General features: G+C 31.1%; 2 protein-coding genes across 7 annotated transcripts in view; both read left to right on the top strand.

The window, feature by feature from the left end:
* Nucleotides 1-781: 781 nt before the first annotated feature.
* The window catches only part of LOC136983194 (coiled-coil domain-containing protein 177-like), a 90,934-nt gene continuing 71,145 nt past the window's right edge, over nt 782-20,570 (top strand). For 2 of the 6 annotated variants that reach the window (XM_067279865.1, XM_067279861.1), the window contains exons 1-2: nt 793-1,032; nt 18,864-19,143. In XM_067279865.1, the coding sequence (XP_067135966.1) occupies nt 18,901-19,143 (243 nt within the window). In that variant the 5' untranslated portion in view covers nt 793-1,032; nt 18,864-18,900. The other 4 variants (XM_067279862.1, XM_067279866.1, XM_067279864.1 and 1 more) reach the window with 4 other exon arrangements.
* LOC136983213 (uncharacterized) lies at nt 9,176-9,610 on the top strand. The gene has a single exon (XM_067279898.1). It carries the CDS (start codon nt 9,176-9,178, stop codon nt 9,608-9,610), a length of 435 nt encoding a protein of 144 aa, XP_067135999.1.

Genomic DNA, 20,570 nt, shown 5'->3' with positions numbered 1-20,570 from the left:
AAATTCAAACGATCGAACGTCTCCCGCGTGCAATAATTGCGAATGATCTAACATGCAATTAATCTCCCTGATACCATCATAAAAATGTCTCTGTCCATCCATACAGGAATACTACATTATCCAACTTGCTGTGAGATTTGTCTACCAAGAATAATTTTGGATTACAGAGACTAAAATCGTCATATTAGCTAATGTACAGCAAACCATTTATATATATTTTAAAAATGTTCTGTTAATGTTCGTAGGCCAGAAAGAATTTTAAAATAAATAAATAAATAACCTCTCGACGGTCCTGCTTATACATTATTCTTCTCTTATAATTAAATGCAACGGCAAAGATACGGTTTGAGGGATGGGATCCGACATATCCGGACGAACCCCCCCTCCCCGAAAAATTCCTAGGGATTCGATCCCGATCTCCCTAGAGCAGTATTAATAGCATCGAGAAAAACGAACATTCTACCAGACATTCTATGATCGCTAGAAGAATAACGTACCCGGCATAGAAAAATAATTTTATTCAAATTTCTTGTGAATAATATCGCTCGTTGACAATAAAATCAATTTTATTGACTTCACTATAAATAAATATGATATTGATAAAACAAATACGCATCGTCTATTTGCTTTAATTAAATTAACACATATGTATTTAAATATGTATGTGGATAAATTTTCAGTATTTGATTCATTATCATTTCAAGAATCTATAATATATTTTATATACACACTCATAAAACAGTAATAAAATATAAACTATATTTTCCGGTGGCGCGTCGGAGAAAACACTAATCGGCGGCCATCGTTTACTGTAGAAGTACTGTATATTTGTATGCAACGTTTCAATTTAAAGGAATTTCTAGATTACAATTTTTCATTTTATTTTCTTGTCTAATATCACTTATCATGGAGTTTTTAAAATAATTAATGTATTAAATTGATAATTAGCATAATATTTATAAATTAATCGAAAATGAATGAATGGAAGTCCGCTGGGGGAAGATTTACTGCATCAAAAACAAACTATTTTGGGTAAGTGACGTCATGATGTGGATCATATGTTTATTTTACATTGCAGAGGAGGTAAACAAGTGCTTACTGCAAGAAAATGTTCCATATTTCAAAATTAATGAAATGTTAGGTTATCGAATTCTCTTACTAGTAACTTCATAATTTTCTTTCAATAATAAATATATTCTTTAATTACTTTTTAAATATTTTATCCGAAATTTATATTTTTTCCTTACAGTATATATATATATATATATGTGTGCAAGATGAGAACTGTTTATGCTCATTCAGTTGTATAATATACTCGTATACTTGGGTTAATGTTACCTATGGTTCCAAGATGGCGGCTCGTCTGATTCTAGCAAGGAAGCAGTGGGGACGCACGTTCTAACCTAACCTAACCTATTCTAATAATTTTGTTGGTAGTAATTATGGTCATTTATTAGAATAGGTTAGGTTAGAACGTTTCTACTGTTTCCCTTCTATTTGCTGGAATCAGAGACGAACCGCCATCTTGGAACCATAGGTAACATCAACGTAACTTGAAATAATTAAATGTTTTGTTTTATAAACAGTATTGTCTAGAAATTAAAAAAAAAAAAAACTATTTATTTAAACAGTTATGCTATTTTGATTAAATTTATTTAGAATTTAAACTGTATTTTTTGTATTACTATTAATTGGATGAAGAAAACAGGTAAAAAATAGCTAACTTATTAATTATGACCTAATTTCAGTTCATTTGCAATTTCCATTTGATTATATTAAAGTTTTCAAGCTAAATTGGTTTACAGTAATAAATATTAATTGCTAAAACAGAATTTACAGTTATTTTAATATGCGTGCCTTCCTTTTAATGCACTATTTACTTGTTTTCAATTTGTACTCTGATGTTTACGCTTCTGATGGGCTCATATTCTGTTTTGATTCAGTTGTCTATCTCAGTGATGGCCTATTTCTTCAAATTCAAGGATGGCAATATACAATTTTTGAATTGGCAAGGGCTGCTCTTTGACATACTATATGTTTAACTTCCCACCTACCTCTACAAAAATCACTAAACAAAGCTCTTTCCATTAACACTGTTATAAGAAAGCATAAAATGTTGGGCAATTAGAGATTAAAAAGACATTAATAATGATAAAATACATTTTACTTTACCTTTACTTATTGTCAATAATCTGAACACTATGGCATTCATGAGAATTAACCAGTTCTTATTACTGATGCAGTTGCTTTTGAACAGTGCTGTATTTAATGTGATTATTGAAAAACATAAATGCAGAAATATATCATTATTGTCTGTCTTGTGGAGGGCTGAAGAAACTACATTTATTTCTCCTAATAATCCTTGCTACAGAGATGCACTTGTCCCAGCTTAATGTCTGGATACCAACAGCATAGGTTTTGTCAGCATTTCTGAACTAGGATCAGAAAACATCTTGAACAGCATTATCACTGGAGAAATGTTACTCACTTAGTCTTTTAGGGGTCAAAAATGGTAAAAATCACCAAGAAAAGGTTGTTGGATAAAAAATCCAAATGAACTGATCAAACAAATCTAAAGCTGTCACTGATTGGAAAATTTTTGGCAAGAGTAAGTCTACATACTTCCACTGTTTGGATTTTTATTTTGATTTCAGGGAATGGTGGTGAGTTCAGATCTCATCACAAGCTATGTTATGGTCCAAGAAAACTTGGCCTTCATAATTGAAATATTTCTTCAAGGCAAATTTGCACTCTTGTCTCACAAGTCAGTCAAAAGAGGTGAGTTGTTTTGTTATCCACTGTGCTCTAACCTTCCAGAAATTCTGATGATGATGAATAATGACATTGAGAGTTTTCAGACTAAGATTTATCTGCTATAAGTTTACAGCAAGTTATTTACTGATTATTTAGGATACATGCACTCATGATGTTTCTGGGTATGATTGTGGTTGGCTTGGAACTATCCCCAGTCAGAATCATCTCTCACTGGTGTACTGATGTATATATATATACTGTATATATGTATATATACCATAGTGGGCTTGAAGTTATTGTTGAATTTCTATTGGTTAGACATTTTCTATAAATCACTTATAAATAAGAAATTTTATGACAACATGCTATTCTAATCAAATACTCATCTTATATTGCTGTCTGCCAACTTGGATAATTCACTTTCACTTCATTTGGCATATACATATTATTTATGGACTATATGGGATATTTGGCTCTGACTGCCACCGAAGACTCAGAAATCTTGCATTCTTCATAATATGTAACTAAAAAAACAATCTGACTTTTCAAAAAAGCTGAATATTGTGTCATTTTTAGATTTGATGTAAATATTAGAATGTTAATCACAAATGATAGCCATTCTTTAGGTCTCAAGGCCTACTTTGATGACTGAGTTTCCAAGGGCTTTTTTTTCTTTATTATTGAAGTATAATAAATAACAGTAAAAACTGGAGAAAGAATTTAGAATCAAAACAACAACATATATCACTCCAAGTAAAATTTAATGAACTCAAAAATGTTTTCAATCCAGTTTAATGGATCATCATCAGTTGTTAAACACAAAAATGAAATAAAACATACAAAATTTAAAGTTTAAAATATTTGAGAAAAAGAACATGGTATTCAAATATGTAAGTGTGAGAAAATAGGTAAAAACAACCACAAAATTGGATGTTCATATTAAAACAAAATTACATAAATTTAAACTAAGCTACATTTCACATAAAGGTTTCTATGAAGTGGGCAAGTCTGCATCCCAATAGTTAACATATCCATGACTTCTATTTACTTTATAAATCTCCAGGATTTCCAACTGTTTTAGGCTATTGTGTCATTTATATGTCTAATGATCTTAACACAGTCCCAAATTACTTCCACATTGGGTTCATTAACAAATGGCTATAGAGTGGTGTTACATTTATTAAGGTAACCAACTTTTTTACAATGAAAAGGAGGACACAAATAAATTGAAGGAAAAAATATTGTAAATAAATGAAACATTTTATTCATTGCAACAATAATACACTATAATAATCTCTACTGCATGCATATGTGCCATTGTGGTTGTTCGGAAGGAGATATTTATGGGTCCGCGAGTAATGGTTACAAATAACAATGCAGAGATAAAAATTCACACGATGAATTTTCCTTTTTATTTCCTCCGAATGCAGTTCTTTTAATACGTGGATTCCAACTCGACAGAATTTCACTTCTATATCTTTACAGGGGAGTGAGTCGTCTCCTATTATTTTTACAGGTGGATTCCACACGCGCGTGTAACAAAGTACAAATGAATAACCTTAATGAGTAACTTAAAACTAAACTTGCATCTAACTTAAAATAATAAGGAAAAGAAAAGGAAAGGACAGACTTAGGAAAGCAAGGGAACGATAGGAAAGAAAGTAGTAAGTATCCGGGTCCAAGTTGTCTGATCAATGTCATTAACGATTCTCGTCCTCACAATCATGATTCTTTCTCTTTCTCTAATAAACAAGCGATTCTATGTCTGGATTCTCTCTCTCTCTCTCTCTCTCTTAGTGTGTCCTATGGATCCTCGTATCTCTTTCTCTCCCTGGTCTGCTCAGGTTCCCTGTCTTGTTGACTGCAGTCTCCTCTCTTTCACCCTCTTTCGAGTCTGGAGCGCTTTGTCCGACATCTGTCTTTCTTGAGGTCAAACCCAAAAAATGACTACTCTCCACTCTTATGCTGCTTTCGGCTCACACTTCCTTTGTCTATTTCCCCAAATTCGGGGAAGTCTTAATCTCCTCCCTCTTTGTTTAACTCACGAATCTTGGAAAGGGTAATCCTTTCCCTCAAGCGGTGATAGTTTACATATGAATTGCTTTGAGACAAAGGAAAGGAATAAGAAGGTAGAAACAAAGGAAGAAGAAAATATATATACAGTATATATATAGAACTTATGAACTATAAAAAAAACAAAAAAAAAACACAACCACAATATGGCTGACAGCCACACCATGTTGTGTTTTGGTAAGAAGTAAACAAAGCTACTTATGTGCGGCATGCTCTCTCAAGGTCTCCTGTGCAGAGTGCATGCATCTCATAATTGCATCTTGTCACACTGTACTGAGCCTTGATGAATCGTCATGTCAAATACAAACATGTGATATCACATCACATGCAACAGATTGGCTCGACATCAATTGAATACGGAGATTTACAGATTAGTCTTCAAATATCAAAAAGGAGGACATGTAAGAAGACACTTTTCAAGGGAGGACAGAACTTACAAAAGGAGAACAATTGGTCACCTTACGTTCACCATTTTTATGTTCCTTAATTCTTCTCAGTTTTGCCTGGTTGCACTAAAGTTTTTCATTTTTTTGTTGACAAATCTGGTTCTGTATGAGTATAGAACAAATGTTTTAAACTTTAAATTTTGTATGTTCTATTTCATTTTTGTGTTTGACAACTAAAGATGATTCATTTAAACTGGATCAAAAATGTTTTTGGGTTCATCAAATTTTATTTGCTGGAGTGATGTAAGGCAGGGGTGGCCAACTTTTGTGTACATAAGATCTACTTTTTATCTTAAAAATGTGTCGCAATCGACTTGTTTTCGTAGGCATAGTCTAAGTGGCGAGGGGGGTGTGAAATACATACTATGTTTATACACTGTGCTTCAGTATGAGGTGCACTCCCGCGAGCTATGGGTAGATAAGGAAAATATACGTTCAAAACTATTTTTTATTTTTTAAATCACTTATTAAGTTTTCAAGATATAAGCTCATAAAGAAAATAAATTTCCAGACCCAACTTTTGATATTTGCAGTTACGAGTTCATTCCGTACAGGCGGCACCTAAAAAAATCGATTTTTCCACACTTTTAAGATAGATTTTTATTAACTTAAAATATAATTTAATTTTTTTTATCAATTACAATGTATAAATTGTGGTACTATTTGTTTGTAAACTTGAAAAAGTTGTTATAAAACTGCACAGTACGGCTGATAATTTGATTATAAGATTTTACTTTTGCAATTTCTTTTTGGGCCAGGAAAATTTATCATGGAAGAATGATATAAAATTTTTAGACTTATTTTTTGCTAATCTATCAATAGCTTGTCAGAGTGCATCTTGTAATGGAACACCCTGTATAGAGAGGTTTCATGTCGACATTACGAGTGACGACATGAGCATGCGCAATTGTCCAGCGCCATCTTTGTGACTTTTTGTGACTTGTTTACGTTTTGTGTGTGTTCACGTGCACTTTAACTGGAGTTCTTGTGTTGTTTTTTTTCGTCGCGAATATCACTATGGTGATTTGTTGTGTAATTGGGTGTAATGCTAGTTCACTCAAGAACAAAGGAACATCATTTTTAAAAATTTCCGGCATTATTTGTCATCAAGGATCCCAAACTGAGGAGCTTTCACGACGAAGGCAAACTGCATGGCTCTCGAGAATTAACCGGAAAAATTTCGTTACGAATAAATTGAATATCAATACAAGAGTTTGTCAGAAACATTTCATTTCAATATTTACGTTAATAAACATTAAGTTATATTTTAAAACCTAAAAGAGTTTACTGATTTGCTTATATTAATTTAGTTAGCTATAGTGCATTTATAAACGAATAACTAATGTAATTTCAGGCTTTAACTAGTGCAAACTTATAAACATTACACGTTAAAACTAAAAGCAAGTAGACTTATTATATGCTAGTTTCAACTAGAAAATAAAGGTACTGAACAATTTGAATTAAAAAATTTCCACAGCTGTTTTTAATTAGACTTTTACTTTCAGACAAAAATTCTTAGTTAAGAAATACGTAAAAGCACGAGTTTAAACAAACAAAAGAAAACATATCTTTCCAAACAATATTACTTTGCTGTTATTCATTACTTTTACTTTTATATCAGGAGAAACCCAGCCACTTGTTAAATAGTTATGGGCCTCTAAAGATTTATAAGCTTTTATTTGTGACAGGGTGTAGAAATTTGTTGTCAAAACCAAATAGTTTATAATGTCACCAAATTCTACTTTCGGCCACAACTCTTGATCTACGACAGAGTCTGATAAACTGGCTTTGTATGGATCGCCTTGAAATAACGAAATTTTCTCTTCGTACAGAGCTGCATCTCATCCTGTTAGACCGCTAGAATAGCCCACAAGAAAAGAATCTTTTTTAACTTAATCCATGATAATAGAACTACAGTATTTTTGTACGTTTAAACTAAAAAAAGACGTTGAATAACAGACCACGTGCAAGCTAAGCGAGCGAAAACTACCACAAAAATGGCGAATGGGTGGAGCAAACGTGTGCACGTGTGTTTTATCACGTGACATGCGACCTTGAAACCTCTCTATATCTACCTACATAAAAAGCAACATAATTGTATAACGGGCCAAAAAACTCATGTCCAGGGGAATTAAAACATGAGTAATTATTAACAATATTTATTAATTCAAATTAGCTACTGATGAAGACAGATTTAGAATTTATTTTATTACGTTACATTAATGGGAGGACTGAGTTTGCACGTCTCTTACCAAGGAAACATAATTAGGTGTATATCCTGACAAAGATGATGATAATGATTCTTCAGTATGGGAATCAGTCAGGACAGAATGTTTAGTCTTCGTTAACTTTAAGTATGAAAATGCCAATTCACACAGGTATGTAGTTTCGAAACAGGAATAAATATATTTGCTACATTTGGTGATACTGGGATATTTTTCTCGATTGACGTATTTCCAAAAATCCAAAAATATAGAGGTCTGTTGCCGAAAACGCTCACTTATCAAGTAAATAGATAGGTAAGAGAAGCCATAATTTTATTTAAAACATAAAGAACAGGTACTTACATTTTAAACAAATGAAAAATTGAAACTCAACGTTGTCACCGTGGATAAATAATATTGATTAATAATAATAATATTGTTAATACTAAAGAAAAGAAGCTATCGCATGACAGTATCAAATATTCAAGCTAAATGGCTATGTTTTCTAAGAGTCCAGTCATAACTGCATGCCTATTGTTGTTTTTGCACGTTACATTCATGCGTTGCATTCAGTTACAAGTGTAACACATTAAGTCAAAGACATCTCGAGCGATCGACCAAAATTGGCATTGCGATTGACTTGTTGGCCATCCCTGATATAAGGTATTGTTTTGTTTCTAAATTTTACTGAAGAAAGAAACTATTCAAAGTCACTTTTATACTTTTGTTACTGATCATAACTTTAATAGTCTTTTCAAAAATTGACAGATTGGAAAGAATGATAATCTTAGAAATATATCTTGTCAAAATTTCTCTTGCTTGGACCCTAAACCAGGGATCGGCAACCTGTGGCTTTTTTAATATATAATCGCAGCTCTTTTTAAGTTAGTAAATAATATACATACAACAAAATAAAATTTTAAATTTAAGTAAAAGAAAAAGATAAGTCGTAAACTTCACTAATATTTTTTAAAGACTTTAATTTCACTAATCACTTATCATTTCACTATCAGAGTAAGAACAAAACTTAAGAATAATTGAATATTGCCTTGAGAAAAACATGCCAAACTAACCTACCCCAAAGGTAGAATTTAGCACTTCAGCAAATGATGCTTGAGGGGTGGTGTCATATTGTCATATTTCATGAGCATCTTCAAGCAATTTTGTCCATGGCCCTCATGGTTTCGTCTAAAAATATAACCTGTGGAGACATCTTGCAATTGTAAGGTAAATTTAAAATCAGAGACATGAGCTGTCATGAATACTCCAATGCAGTTTTTCCTGCTTGATTTAATATAAAGACCATACGCTAAGATGACATGAACAATCATGTCGTCTTGGCGTATGGTAGTTTTATACTGTTTTTATTTACTCATGTTTAGTTCATTAGTGCAAAAGAAAAATATTGAATAAAAGCTTTTAGTATTGATGGTAATATTTAACCTCTTCCGTCTTTCTCGTATTGCTGGAAAAAAGAGAAAAGTAGAAGAAAATCGAGAATTTAGAAGTGAATGAACTGAATCCTTTGAGGTGGTTGCAAATTTAACAGGATTTCCAGTGTGTTTAATATGTCAAGAAAGGCTTTCTAATAGTAAAAAATCAAATGTACAAAGGCATTTTTTAAATAAATATGAAGCATTTGCAATCACTTATTGAGAGGAAGAAGAAAGAAGAAAAGCAGTAGAACTTCAATGTAAAATGAACTTAAGTAAAGGTACATTTTCAAATTGGATAAAATCAAGTAATAATACATCTACTGCTAGTTTTGTTGCCTCTCTAGAAACAGTGAAACAGGGAAAGCCATTTATGAATGGCGATTTTGTGAAAGATTGTTTTATTAAAATGTCTGAATATCATTTTTGCGATTTTAAAAATAAAACAGAAATAATTGCTAAAATAAAAGACATGCCATTGTCTGCTAAGATTGTCAGAGATAGAACAGTTTGTATTGCAGATGATGTAACTAGTCAACAGGTTACGGATTTAAATTCAACACCAGGATTTTCTATTGCCTGTAATGAATCTTGCGATGTGAATGATATTGCACAGGTTGTACTTATTTGTAGATATGTTAACTCTGATGGACCTCAGAAAGAGTTACTTGATATACTGCCACTTACAGGACAAACTTGAGGTGAGGGTATAGAACAGTGGTTCTTAACCTTTTAGTGATGAGGGACCATTTATCAAAATTTTTCTCTTGCCATGGACCACGAGCTGTTTGGCAGTAATATAAGTTTTTATAAGGTTGTTCTATAAATTAAACATGTATAAAATTATTCGAAACCAAGAGTATTATATTATTTGCGAAAATGTTACATTAATTATATTATTTTAGTGCAATTTTTGTAACTGCATAGTGTTTACCAACTGCTGGATTCTTTGTTCAGTGCTACTCAAAGCCAAATGCATGTCTGCATTGGCATCCAATTGATTTCAATGTTTATTTTTAATTATCAAAAGCACTGAGAATCCTTGCTTGCATAAATATGTGGTTGAAAATAGTTAGGTACCGTAAAGCAGTTTCTCGAATTTTGGAGAAAGCAATAGCTTTATGGCTCCAGAAATCTTCAAGATTAATTCCTGTCTCGAAAGTATCCTTGCAGTTACTATCGTGTTACATTTCAATTAACTCTTGTATTTTATCTGGCACCTCAGAAATGTTGACTATGAAAGGATTGTGGATTAGTTTCCGAATAATGCCTTCCAGGAGGTCTTTTAAAGGAAACTGACCCCTATTCAGGTGTTACAAACGTGGAGAAAACCCAGAGAACTCCACGTGGCCAACCCGTCCGAACGCAGTGGGAACCTGCGACCAAACTCTCAGTGTTTAGTGACAGAACCGCTCGGCCACTGGTGGGCATCTCAGCACACTGTCTGTCAATAATTGGGTTTAATGTATCAAACGCAGAAAAATTCTCTCTTTCAACTTTGCTGATCACTAGGTCGATTTTAGCGATAGACGTACTGATTTTATCTTCAAATGCAAATATATTGCTAGTGCCTTCCAATTTCATATTTCCTGACCGTTGCAGTTGAAGGTTCAATTTATTTAGTTTGTGCAAAAAAATCCACTAAATAAGCAAAATGTATTTGAAATTTGAACTGACAAAACTCGTCGTCATTTATTTAATAATTTTAGGATGACTTCACGGACCACTTTGGGTGCTTTCAGGGACCATCAGTGGTCCATGGACCACTGGTTAAGAACCACTGGTATAGAATCTGCTGTTACCAATTGTTTGAAAAGTAAAAATATTGATATGAATAAAATAGTATCAATTGCAACTGATGGAGCACCAAGTATGAAAGGTGAAAAGAAAGGTTTTGTTTCTATGTTTAAAAAACAAATTTTGTTTGACTTTTTTTTGTTTTACTGCATAATCCATCAAGAGGCACTTTGTTCACAAACTTTCCGAAGGAAATAACATTAGTTATGGACCTGGTTGTACAAATTGTGAACAAAATACAGTAGAGCATCAATTATCCGATCCCCAATCAACCATTACATCGGTTAACCGACCACGTTCTAGTCGGCAAATTCAAATGTCCGCTAGTGCAATGGCACTACAATATTTGGCTATGTCTTGGCTACTTTAATATTATTTTTGTTAAATTTTTGCGTGCTTTTGCTGGCAACACTAGCTTGACCACAAAAGGGAGGCCAGTATTTAAACCAGACTTAATTTTCTATTTTTCCTTTATTTTTGTATTTATTTTGTGCAAAATAAAGAAATAATTTTTAACAATACAATAGCGATGATTGATTATTATTTAAAAAAAAAAAATTTGTTAGGCTTAACATCAATGAAAATTCAACACAAAGTAGGTTAATAGCAATATACTAATATACTAATTACATGGGATATACTAATATATTATACTAATATCATATTTTTTCATACTTTTCGTTCATCCGTTTTTCAGTTATCCAACCAACCCTAGTCCCCAATTGAGTCAGATAATCGATGCTCTACTGTAATGGCAAGACCACTGTATCATCAGCAATTTTGGGAACTTCTTAATGAAGTCAATGGCCAATATTCTGATTTTTTTACACAATAAAGTAAGGTGACTTTCCAGAGAAGCGGTGTTAATGAGATTTGCTGCTTGCATTGAAGAAGTAAAATTATTTTTAAACCGAAAAAATCTTGAATATGTTGAGCTCAATAATCACGATTGGTTACAATAATTTTATTTTATGATGGACATGGCCTCACATTTAAACACTAAATAACAAACTGCAAGAGAAGGGAAATAGTTATTTTGCTTTTAGAAATAGTACTTGCTTTTGAACAAAAATTATGTTTGTTTACTACAGACTTAGAGAAAGGCATACTGCTACATTTTCCTATGTTGAAGAAATATCAACAGGATCATATTTCAATAGATTTAACATATTTCTTACAAATAGTGTAAATATGAAATTGGCATTTGGTGAGAGATTTCAAGAGTTTAGAAAGGAAAAGGCAACTTTATTGTTTTTATTGAGACTTCTCAAAATTAATTCTACTGATTTGAATTTTTCACTTTTTAGTGATATTGATCAAGCATTTTTTCAACTAGAACTAGAAGATTTAAAAATTGAGGAAATGTGGAGTTCAAAATATGTAATCTTAAAAGTGAATTAGAAAATTTAGAGAGACAGAAATGTACTTTTTCTGCACAACATAAATGATCTGAGATAGAAAATCTTAAAAGGCAAGATCAAATTGTTTTTGATACTTGGAACAGTTTGCCATCGCAATATCGAACCTGAAGCAGAACTCAATAGAGTGTCGAAAATGTTTGTTCTTGCATCTAAATATTGTACCTTACTGGATAAAAAGGTTCTGAAAGGGTTAGTTTGCCTGATACTTATATTCAATTAAAAGCTTGTGCATTTGGACTTCTGTTGATTTTCAGATTGACATATTTTCACAGACATTTTTGAACATGAATTTTATTAAAAATAAATTAAGAAATCAGCTGAACAGTGTGAGTTTGCCATCTCATTTGAAAATGAAAGTACTGTAATGCCATATTTACCAAATTTTAACAAACTTTTCAAGAAATTCAACAACAAAAATCACATTAGAAACTATATATTGTTCTTATTTTGTTATGAAATTTTCAATTTTAATTTTATTATTTATACAAGTTAAATATATTGAAAAATATTTGAAATCCCGGCATACTGTTTGACCAAAGAAAAATGTTAATTTATACGTAAGAATGTTTAAAATCACTTATTTTTTACTTTGATAATTATATTTTATAATTATAATTATGACTATTGTAACATTGATAATAAATAATTTAATTGCAGTGTATTTTATTATAGCACCTTTAAGCAAAGCACAGATAAACTCATTTTAACAAAAAAAAAAAAATTATTTTAGGCTCAATGTTCAAAAATGTATATTTCATAATTCAAGTTGCTAACTTGTGACTCCATAAGTATTTTTTTGGTATATATGTTATAATACTTATATTTTTTGTATATTTTTACTTGTTGTGTGCCAAGGAATTCTGGGAACTACCTCAGATGCTATGCATGAGCAAAGGTTGAGGAGCACTACTATAGGGGTTGGACAAAATAATTCAAACATCAACAAAAGATCACTTTTTGTTTATTTGTTTATCAATAAATTAATAAGGAGGAGGACCCCTTCCACAGATAATACAGCTGAAATACTTTGAGGAATAGACAAATATAAATCACAAGCAACATTAATGTCAATATTGTACCATTCCTCAACCAATACTGATGGTAATTCCTTGACAGAAGTAGGCAGTCGAAATTTGCTCCAAACATTTTTCTCAAGAATGCTACACACAGGCTTAATAATAATTAAGTCTGGTGAGAGTGGTGGTCAGGGTAGATACTTAAGTTCAATTTCATGCTCCTTGAACCAAGATCAAACACATCCAGCAGTTTGGATAGTAGCATTGTTGTCCTGAGAGATTGCATTACTATCTGGAAACAAAGTTTGGATCATGGGATGGAGTTGGTTACTCAGAATATGCAGATAAATCAGGGCTGTTACTTTATTTTTGAGGATGACTATTGGACTCAACGAGTTGAATGATATCACACCCTAAACAATCAGGAATCTCTGCCATTCTTGACAGCAGATTTAAGGCATTCAACATTGTAAGCTTCACCTGATGATCTCCAGACATAAACATGACTGAAAGTGGAAAACAATGAAAGCTTGACTCATCAGATGATATCACATATTTCCATAGCTGCAGTGTCCATGTTTTGTACTTTGCACCACTACATACACTGATGTTTTGTGGTGTCAACAAAGTTTTGGTTGTTGCAGCCCTGCCATTAATATTAACTTTATGTAGTGCACATTAGATTTTTCTCACTGATACTGATACCCTTACATTTGCAGCCAATTCTTTTATAATTTGCACTGCTATAGTTTTATTTTTCTTTTTAGAATTTGAAGTGCTCTTCTGTCCCTCACATCCAGCTTTGACTTTTGACCACAGCTGCTTCTATCGGCAAATGTTTTGTCTGTCTTTGTGTACTGAGATGTGATCCATAAAATGGTAGATCAAACTCAGTGCCTAGTGATTTCCAAAGGGAAATCATTTCCCTTTGGAAGTCTGTTAGATCTAACATAATTACCCACCCAAAAAAACAAACAGATTTTTCAACAGCAAAAGTAATGAAGTTTAACAACAGTGATATAAGCTATGCAAATGAGAAAAAAGGGTGACACCTGTGATAACACATGTATTATGAATTACTTTTAATTGATGTAGAACAAATTACTGCAGTATACAAAATAAACAGATAACATTTTTTGCAATGCATAAAAGTTTGTGTATTGTTAATGTTTTTGTTCCAGTTAATGAATTGTCAATACTCACACCCAAAACCAATAACCAGTGTGAAAACTCCCAAAAAAGCAGGAACTGGATTCGAAGGTTTTACAAACCTTTGAATCCAGTTCCAACGGAAAGAACTAATTAAGCCTGACGAATATCCCAGGAGGGGAATTGAAAATGTTTGCTTTTTTGGGAGTTTTCACACTGGTTATTGGTTTTGGGTGTGAATTTTAATATTTAAAGTTTAAACAAACTGTTGTGGTAAGAGAATACATTAATGAATTGTCTTCAAGTATACTAAAACAGCAGGAGTGTTACAGCACTTGAGTACACAAGCAAACAATTGAGAAGTGGAGTGATAATTGTGCGTTTCTCACTTACATCACTGACTGTCATCGTAAACTTATTCCTTGATTGTTTGCATTTGTCCCTTCAGCTGTTCGTATTATAATATTCTTGCTTCTGTTAAAGCTGGATTAGATTGGGATATATTACTGTTACTATTACTAATTAAATGCTAAGTAATTTGGTGTAGAGGTGCCATCTCTTATTTTAATTATGTAATAATTATAATTAAATTAATATTTATAAATTAATTTAGAAGGTTCTAGAAGAAAATTATCAGGCTTACAGATGTTTATATTTGTATATTCTTGCTTCATTTTAGACTCTTCAACTTGACTTATTAACCAGGTTGAAAATATTACAATATACAAATTTTTATGTGCTGATAAAGTTGTCTCCATTTATTTTAATTGAAGAAATAATAAGATTTATTATATTTGTTGATCTGTAATTTATATTCATATTTTCATAGATATGTAAGATTCTTCTTGATTATGCTGAATCTGATATTACAAATTTGGCTTCTTAAAAGAAGCTGAAGTTTATTGTATATAAATTAATTTTGTTAATTGTAAATTAAACAAAACATTTAATTAAAAAAATTGAATTGTAGCATACTATTTAAGTTTTAATTCATGTAATGAATATTCATACTTTACATCTATAATCCTTTCATCCTGTTGTCTCCAGAAGGGTTAGTTGGGATGCTTCAATGTCCTGCTTTGGAATTTTGGTGTGAAAAACAGAAGTATTTATAGCAAAAATATGGCTTTTCAGTAATAATAAAGTAAATATATCTTCTAAGGATATGAAAGCCATAGTCTTTTAGGACAATTTAGCAATTTAGGACGTGCTCGCCAGGGCAGGCTCATTGAAAATGTATGGGAAAAATCTAGTATTTTTTTCATGAAAAAATTTTTAATTATAAAGTACACAAATTAAATAACAAATGAAATTTTTTTAGCTTCTAATTAGATGAAATCTAATCTCAGGTCACCAATGTTTAATTCTGCTTTTTCACTTTAAATTGATATAAAGTAGAAATTTATTAATTTGGAACCTATGAGACTAGAGTGATGCTAGGTTATTGAAAATGATGAATTATTGGATATTTTTGTATTTTTGCAAAATGCACCAAAGATTATGTGTGATCTGAAAGATGTAGCATTGCTGTATGTTTTGTGTCAGTGCATGCTGGTATGTGTTGCAGATTTGTATGTGCTTTTTAATCAGTCTGAAGATGATATGTTGCATAATAAGATTAATTGACAAACCTACAAAAACATTAAGGAACATGTTATTGCACAAAAATCAGCATTCATAATGATTAATTTGCATAAAATATTTATTTTCTAGACAGTTATTGTATTTGTATCATTGACAAAAGCTAAGTATGCTCCGAGTATGAGAAACAAAACACATGACTTATGACTTAGTTTTAAATAATCAAAATTTCAATAACCACTAACACCAAAATTTTCAAATTGGAATATACAAGCCAAATTTTTAACTTGCTTGTTAATCATAGCACATGATAAAACTACTTTTTACTAGCAGTTTTTATAATCCATTTGAATAAATGATCTTCAAGCTTAGGAAGTTTTACTTTATATAACTTTTTTCAAGTTAAATTTTGTTTCTCATATTTGACTTCAATTTGAGCTTGTTGAGACTTAATGTTTTGTATGGTAGATTAAACTTATTCACTATAGTTTTTACTTTTGCAATAGTTGATCATTTATAGAATGTTAATTTTTGTTTCCATGTGATATTTTTGTTTCAAAACCAAGTTTCATACATAAGCAAAACAACTATTGTGTGTTTCTTATGCTTGGCTGTGATGCATGGCTGTACAGCAGCAAAGGCAGTGCTGCTTAGTACTTCCACTTATTCAGACATTTTCTTACACAACTATGATATCTGAATGCCAAAATCAATTGAGTGATTAGCAGAAATTGTACCTTATAGTGAAATGTACCTTAATATGATGAGTCATATTAAGAATTCTTGAAAATACTAAACAATGATTCTATTGCAAGTATCACAAACACAAAAGACAAACCTTCACTAAGGAATTAATTTATTTATCCATCAGAACACTTTTGGGAAGAAACTCTTCCCATTATCAGTGATATTCTAAAATATAAAATTTTTCAAATGTTATTTTTGAATGTTGAACAAGAATGGAACATTGGTCTCATCTCATCTGAAAAGAACAGTTGAAAAATTTTGTATTTTAGAATATTGCTGATGATAGGAAGTTCCTCCCGAAAACAATTTGTTAAATAAATAAAGTGATTCCTTGATGAAGATTTGTCTTTTGTGCTGGTGTTATATCAAGTATGTTTTGTCATTGTCATCTATGAATAAAAGTTTGCACCAAAAAGTTTGTTATAGAGCATTGTATTGTGAGCTTTTACCAAAGGCACTTGTATTATTAGTTAGCAGTAGAATCATTTTACTGTTTAATTAAAAAATTTTTTGACAATATTGATATTGAAAATTTTTCATATCTTAACAGATTTTCACTAATAATCACCCACTAACTCTCCAATAGATACAGATTATAACAACTATTATAACAGTTATTTTAGGCATTTTGAAAAATAAAATAAAATAAAGATAATTTGAAAATATTTATTTATATTTATTTGAATGTTATTTGATTTAACAAGATATAAATAAAACACACAAGTGCCTTTGGTACCCATCTTTCTTCTGCATCTTTTCTTGTTAGTGCTTGTTGTAAATTTGCATGCTTTGCATGCCTTGAGCTGGCCCTGCTACTGGCACAATAGATAACAGTGGAAATAAGCAAGGTGGTGACAATTAGTGCATGTTTAGTGCATTCATGGGTTCCAAAATGTTTGAATAACCTTGTGAGAATATTCAACATTTTGGAACTCGTGTATTTTGGATTCAACTATTCAAACTGAGTATATGTAAATAAGCACTACACATAAAACCAATATTTAACAAGAAACTATGAAACATTACATAAAAGCAAATGTTTTCATCTGTGTTAAACAGTCATCATCAGGCTAAAAGACCTTCATTCGTACTGCAAAGGTCTTTTAGCCTGATAATGACCATTCAACATGGGTGAAAATGTTTGCTTTTATGTAGAGTTTTGTAGTTTCTTGCTGGCTATTGGATTTGTGTGTAGTGTTTACTCCAGTATTTTGGTACCCATGATCATATTTATAGATGCCAAACTCATGATGCTTGTTGGTTACTGCATATAACCATCAGCCCTGTTATGATGGGTGCTGGTCATATATAAAGGGCACATTATTCAAAATTATACAGAATAATATGTGTCATGACTGTACTATAAACTTGTTGGATTTTAATTGAAATTGGAAAAAATGACTAGACACTGCAAGCTTTTGAAAAAACTTAGTAAATGACTATGCTTACTTTAATAACAAATTACTTATAATAATCAAAATTAATTAAATATAGATTAATTAAAATAATTCAAAAATTCTTTATTATTTTTTAGCTATTTTAACTATTATCTAAATACAGTGTGGACATAATTAAAGTTTCCTTATTCAAAACATTTTGTAGCTATAACCAATAAGAAGATTGACACTAAATTTTGTATACAAACTATGCAAAGGATGCAGAAAAGAATTTTGCAAAAAGCATTTAGTTCAAAAATTTCTTGTAAAGATGCTTTGGCAAATATGGTTTGGAATATGGTTTATCATGGAAATGTAACTTTGACAGACTTTAAAGATAATATTATATTACATGTGCAAAGCACCACTGGAGAGCATTTCTGGTCAGCCCCATCATTCAGGTGTAAAATTCGAAGGCAATGACCATTGCCTTTAAATCTTACACCTGAATGATGGGGGAACACATTGAGCAACATACCTTACATCAGTAAACAATATCTGCAGAAGGTGTGCTCCTTGTGGAATGAATAAATGCATTTTCATCATGATTTTGTTGTTTTGTGTATTTTCTTTTAAAGTGCCTCTAGTGAAAGTTCTGAACTAACAGTTTTCTTGCAAAATCCTTTTCTGCATCCTTTGCATAGTCTGTATACAAATTTTGGTGTCAGTTTGCTTATTGGTTACAGCTACAAAGTGCTCTTAATAATGAAACTTTAAATATGGCTACCTTGTATAGTATACATCACTTTAATAAAATATTAATTTTTAAAAAATTTTTACTAAAATGAAAAATATAATTTTTATAGATACTTCATTTAATCAATGGTGGAATAAACAATTGCAATGTCTGGCAATATTGCTGATGCTCAAGAAAAACCAGATGTTTCATCCCCTCTTCCTGAATTGAATCTTAATCTTCATAATTTTGATACCCCAGAAGCTCAAAACTGTCCATACGTCCTAACCAGTCCACGGTCATTAGAAGCTTGTTCCAGACTTGGTGTCAAAGTAAGAATCAGTGGAAGTTCTTTATTAAAACCTTCTACATTATGTAGACAGCCTTATCAAGTCAGATCTATTTTCCCGGTAATTATGTATTTGGTTTTCTGCACGTAATGTGTCAACTTTTGTTGTTTCATTTGAAAATCAAAATTAAAACTTCTTATACATAAGAAAATATGAAGTTTTGGAATAATACCATATTTTAGTTTAAGGAAATGATTTATAAAAATTAAAATGTATCAAACGTGCTTTGATAAGCTACAATATTAGGGAAAATTATGAATATAATATTTTTATTTTCATAATTTTTACTGATTCTTGATCATTTTTCAAAATTTATAAAAATTATCATTAATAGAATTATTAGATCAATAAATAGAAATACTTAGAATTTTGTGATCATTAATTATTAATGATATAAATTGAATATTCAATAATAAATAGCATAAATAGCTTCATATACAGGGTGGGCCAGCGAAAACGAAACGGCAGTGTGTTCGTGTTCGTCCAAGCAAAGCGCTCGGACAGGTCGATTTTACTCTCGAGGGGACATCTTTTGCAATAAAGTTTTTGCGATTCTGAATATTAACTAAACAAACATTTTTTTCGAAATAAATGCTTGTTTAGTTATTACAAAATAAATGAGTTTTTAAAATTTTTTGTCGTCTGTTGTATTCAAAATCGCAAAAACTTTATTGCAAAAGATGTCCCCTCGAGAGTAGAATCGACCTGTCCGAGCGCTTTGCTTGGACGAACACGAACACTCTGCCGTTTCGTTTTCGCTGGCCCACCCTGTATATATAAAACAGAGCAAATATTTGATTACAATAATCTATTTATATATAAAATTGAATTAATGTCTGTCTGTTTGTTCAAGTATCACGTAATAATGACAGATAAACTGATTACTATGAAACTTTGTACATATATTCAGGATAGTCCTGGAAGGATACAGGAGACTTTTAAATTCAAGTCTGTGTGTCTGTCTGTCTGAGTACTATGTGAGAGCAGCTGAATCCTTCTCAGACTATAGAATGTGTTTAGAGTAAATTTCAATGTAAAATTGTTTTTGATAGTTCTATTGCATTATAAATTTATTATAAGTACATGTTCTTTTTTCTATATATACATTTTTGTGTGTGTGTATTTTTATGAGTATATTACTTTTACTTGATATGTCATTTTCTGAGTGAAGTCAGGTACCTCAGCTTGTTTACTATACATGTACAATAGTTTTATGTTTGATATATATCTTAGGATATATATATATATATATTTTTTTTCATTACTTCAGTTTTCTAGATAAAAAAATTCATATCAGCTATTTCATATATATCTTACACTCAAAAATCATTAGAGAGACAAGAAATTTTACTAAAATATAAGATACTGACTGCATGTGGAAATAGCAGTTTTCCATTTTTCCAAGATTTTTGAATTAAATTCTATAAACATAAATTAAAATTTTATTACTTTTAATTTTTGTCAATTGGCTATGTCAAAGTTTTAGG

The sequence above is a fragment of the Centruroides vittatus genome, unplaced genomic scaffold (genome assembly GCF_030686945.1).
Source record: "Centruroides vittatus isolate TY-2023 unplaced genomic scaffold, ASM3068694v2 contig_878, whole genome shotgun sequence".
In the NCBI taxonomy this organism is placed as follows: Eukaryota; Metazoa; Arthropoda; class Arachnida; order Scorpiones; family Buthidae; genus Centruroides; species Centruroides vittatus.
The sequence above is the reverse complement of the archived record's forward strand: the minus strand, read 5'-3'. Positions and strand labels throughout refer to the sequence as shown.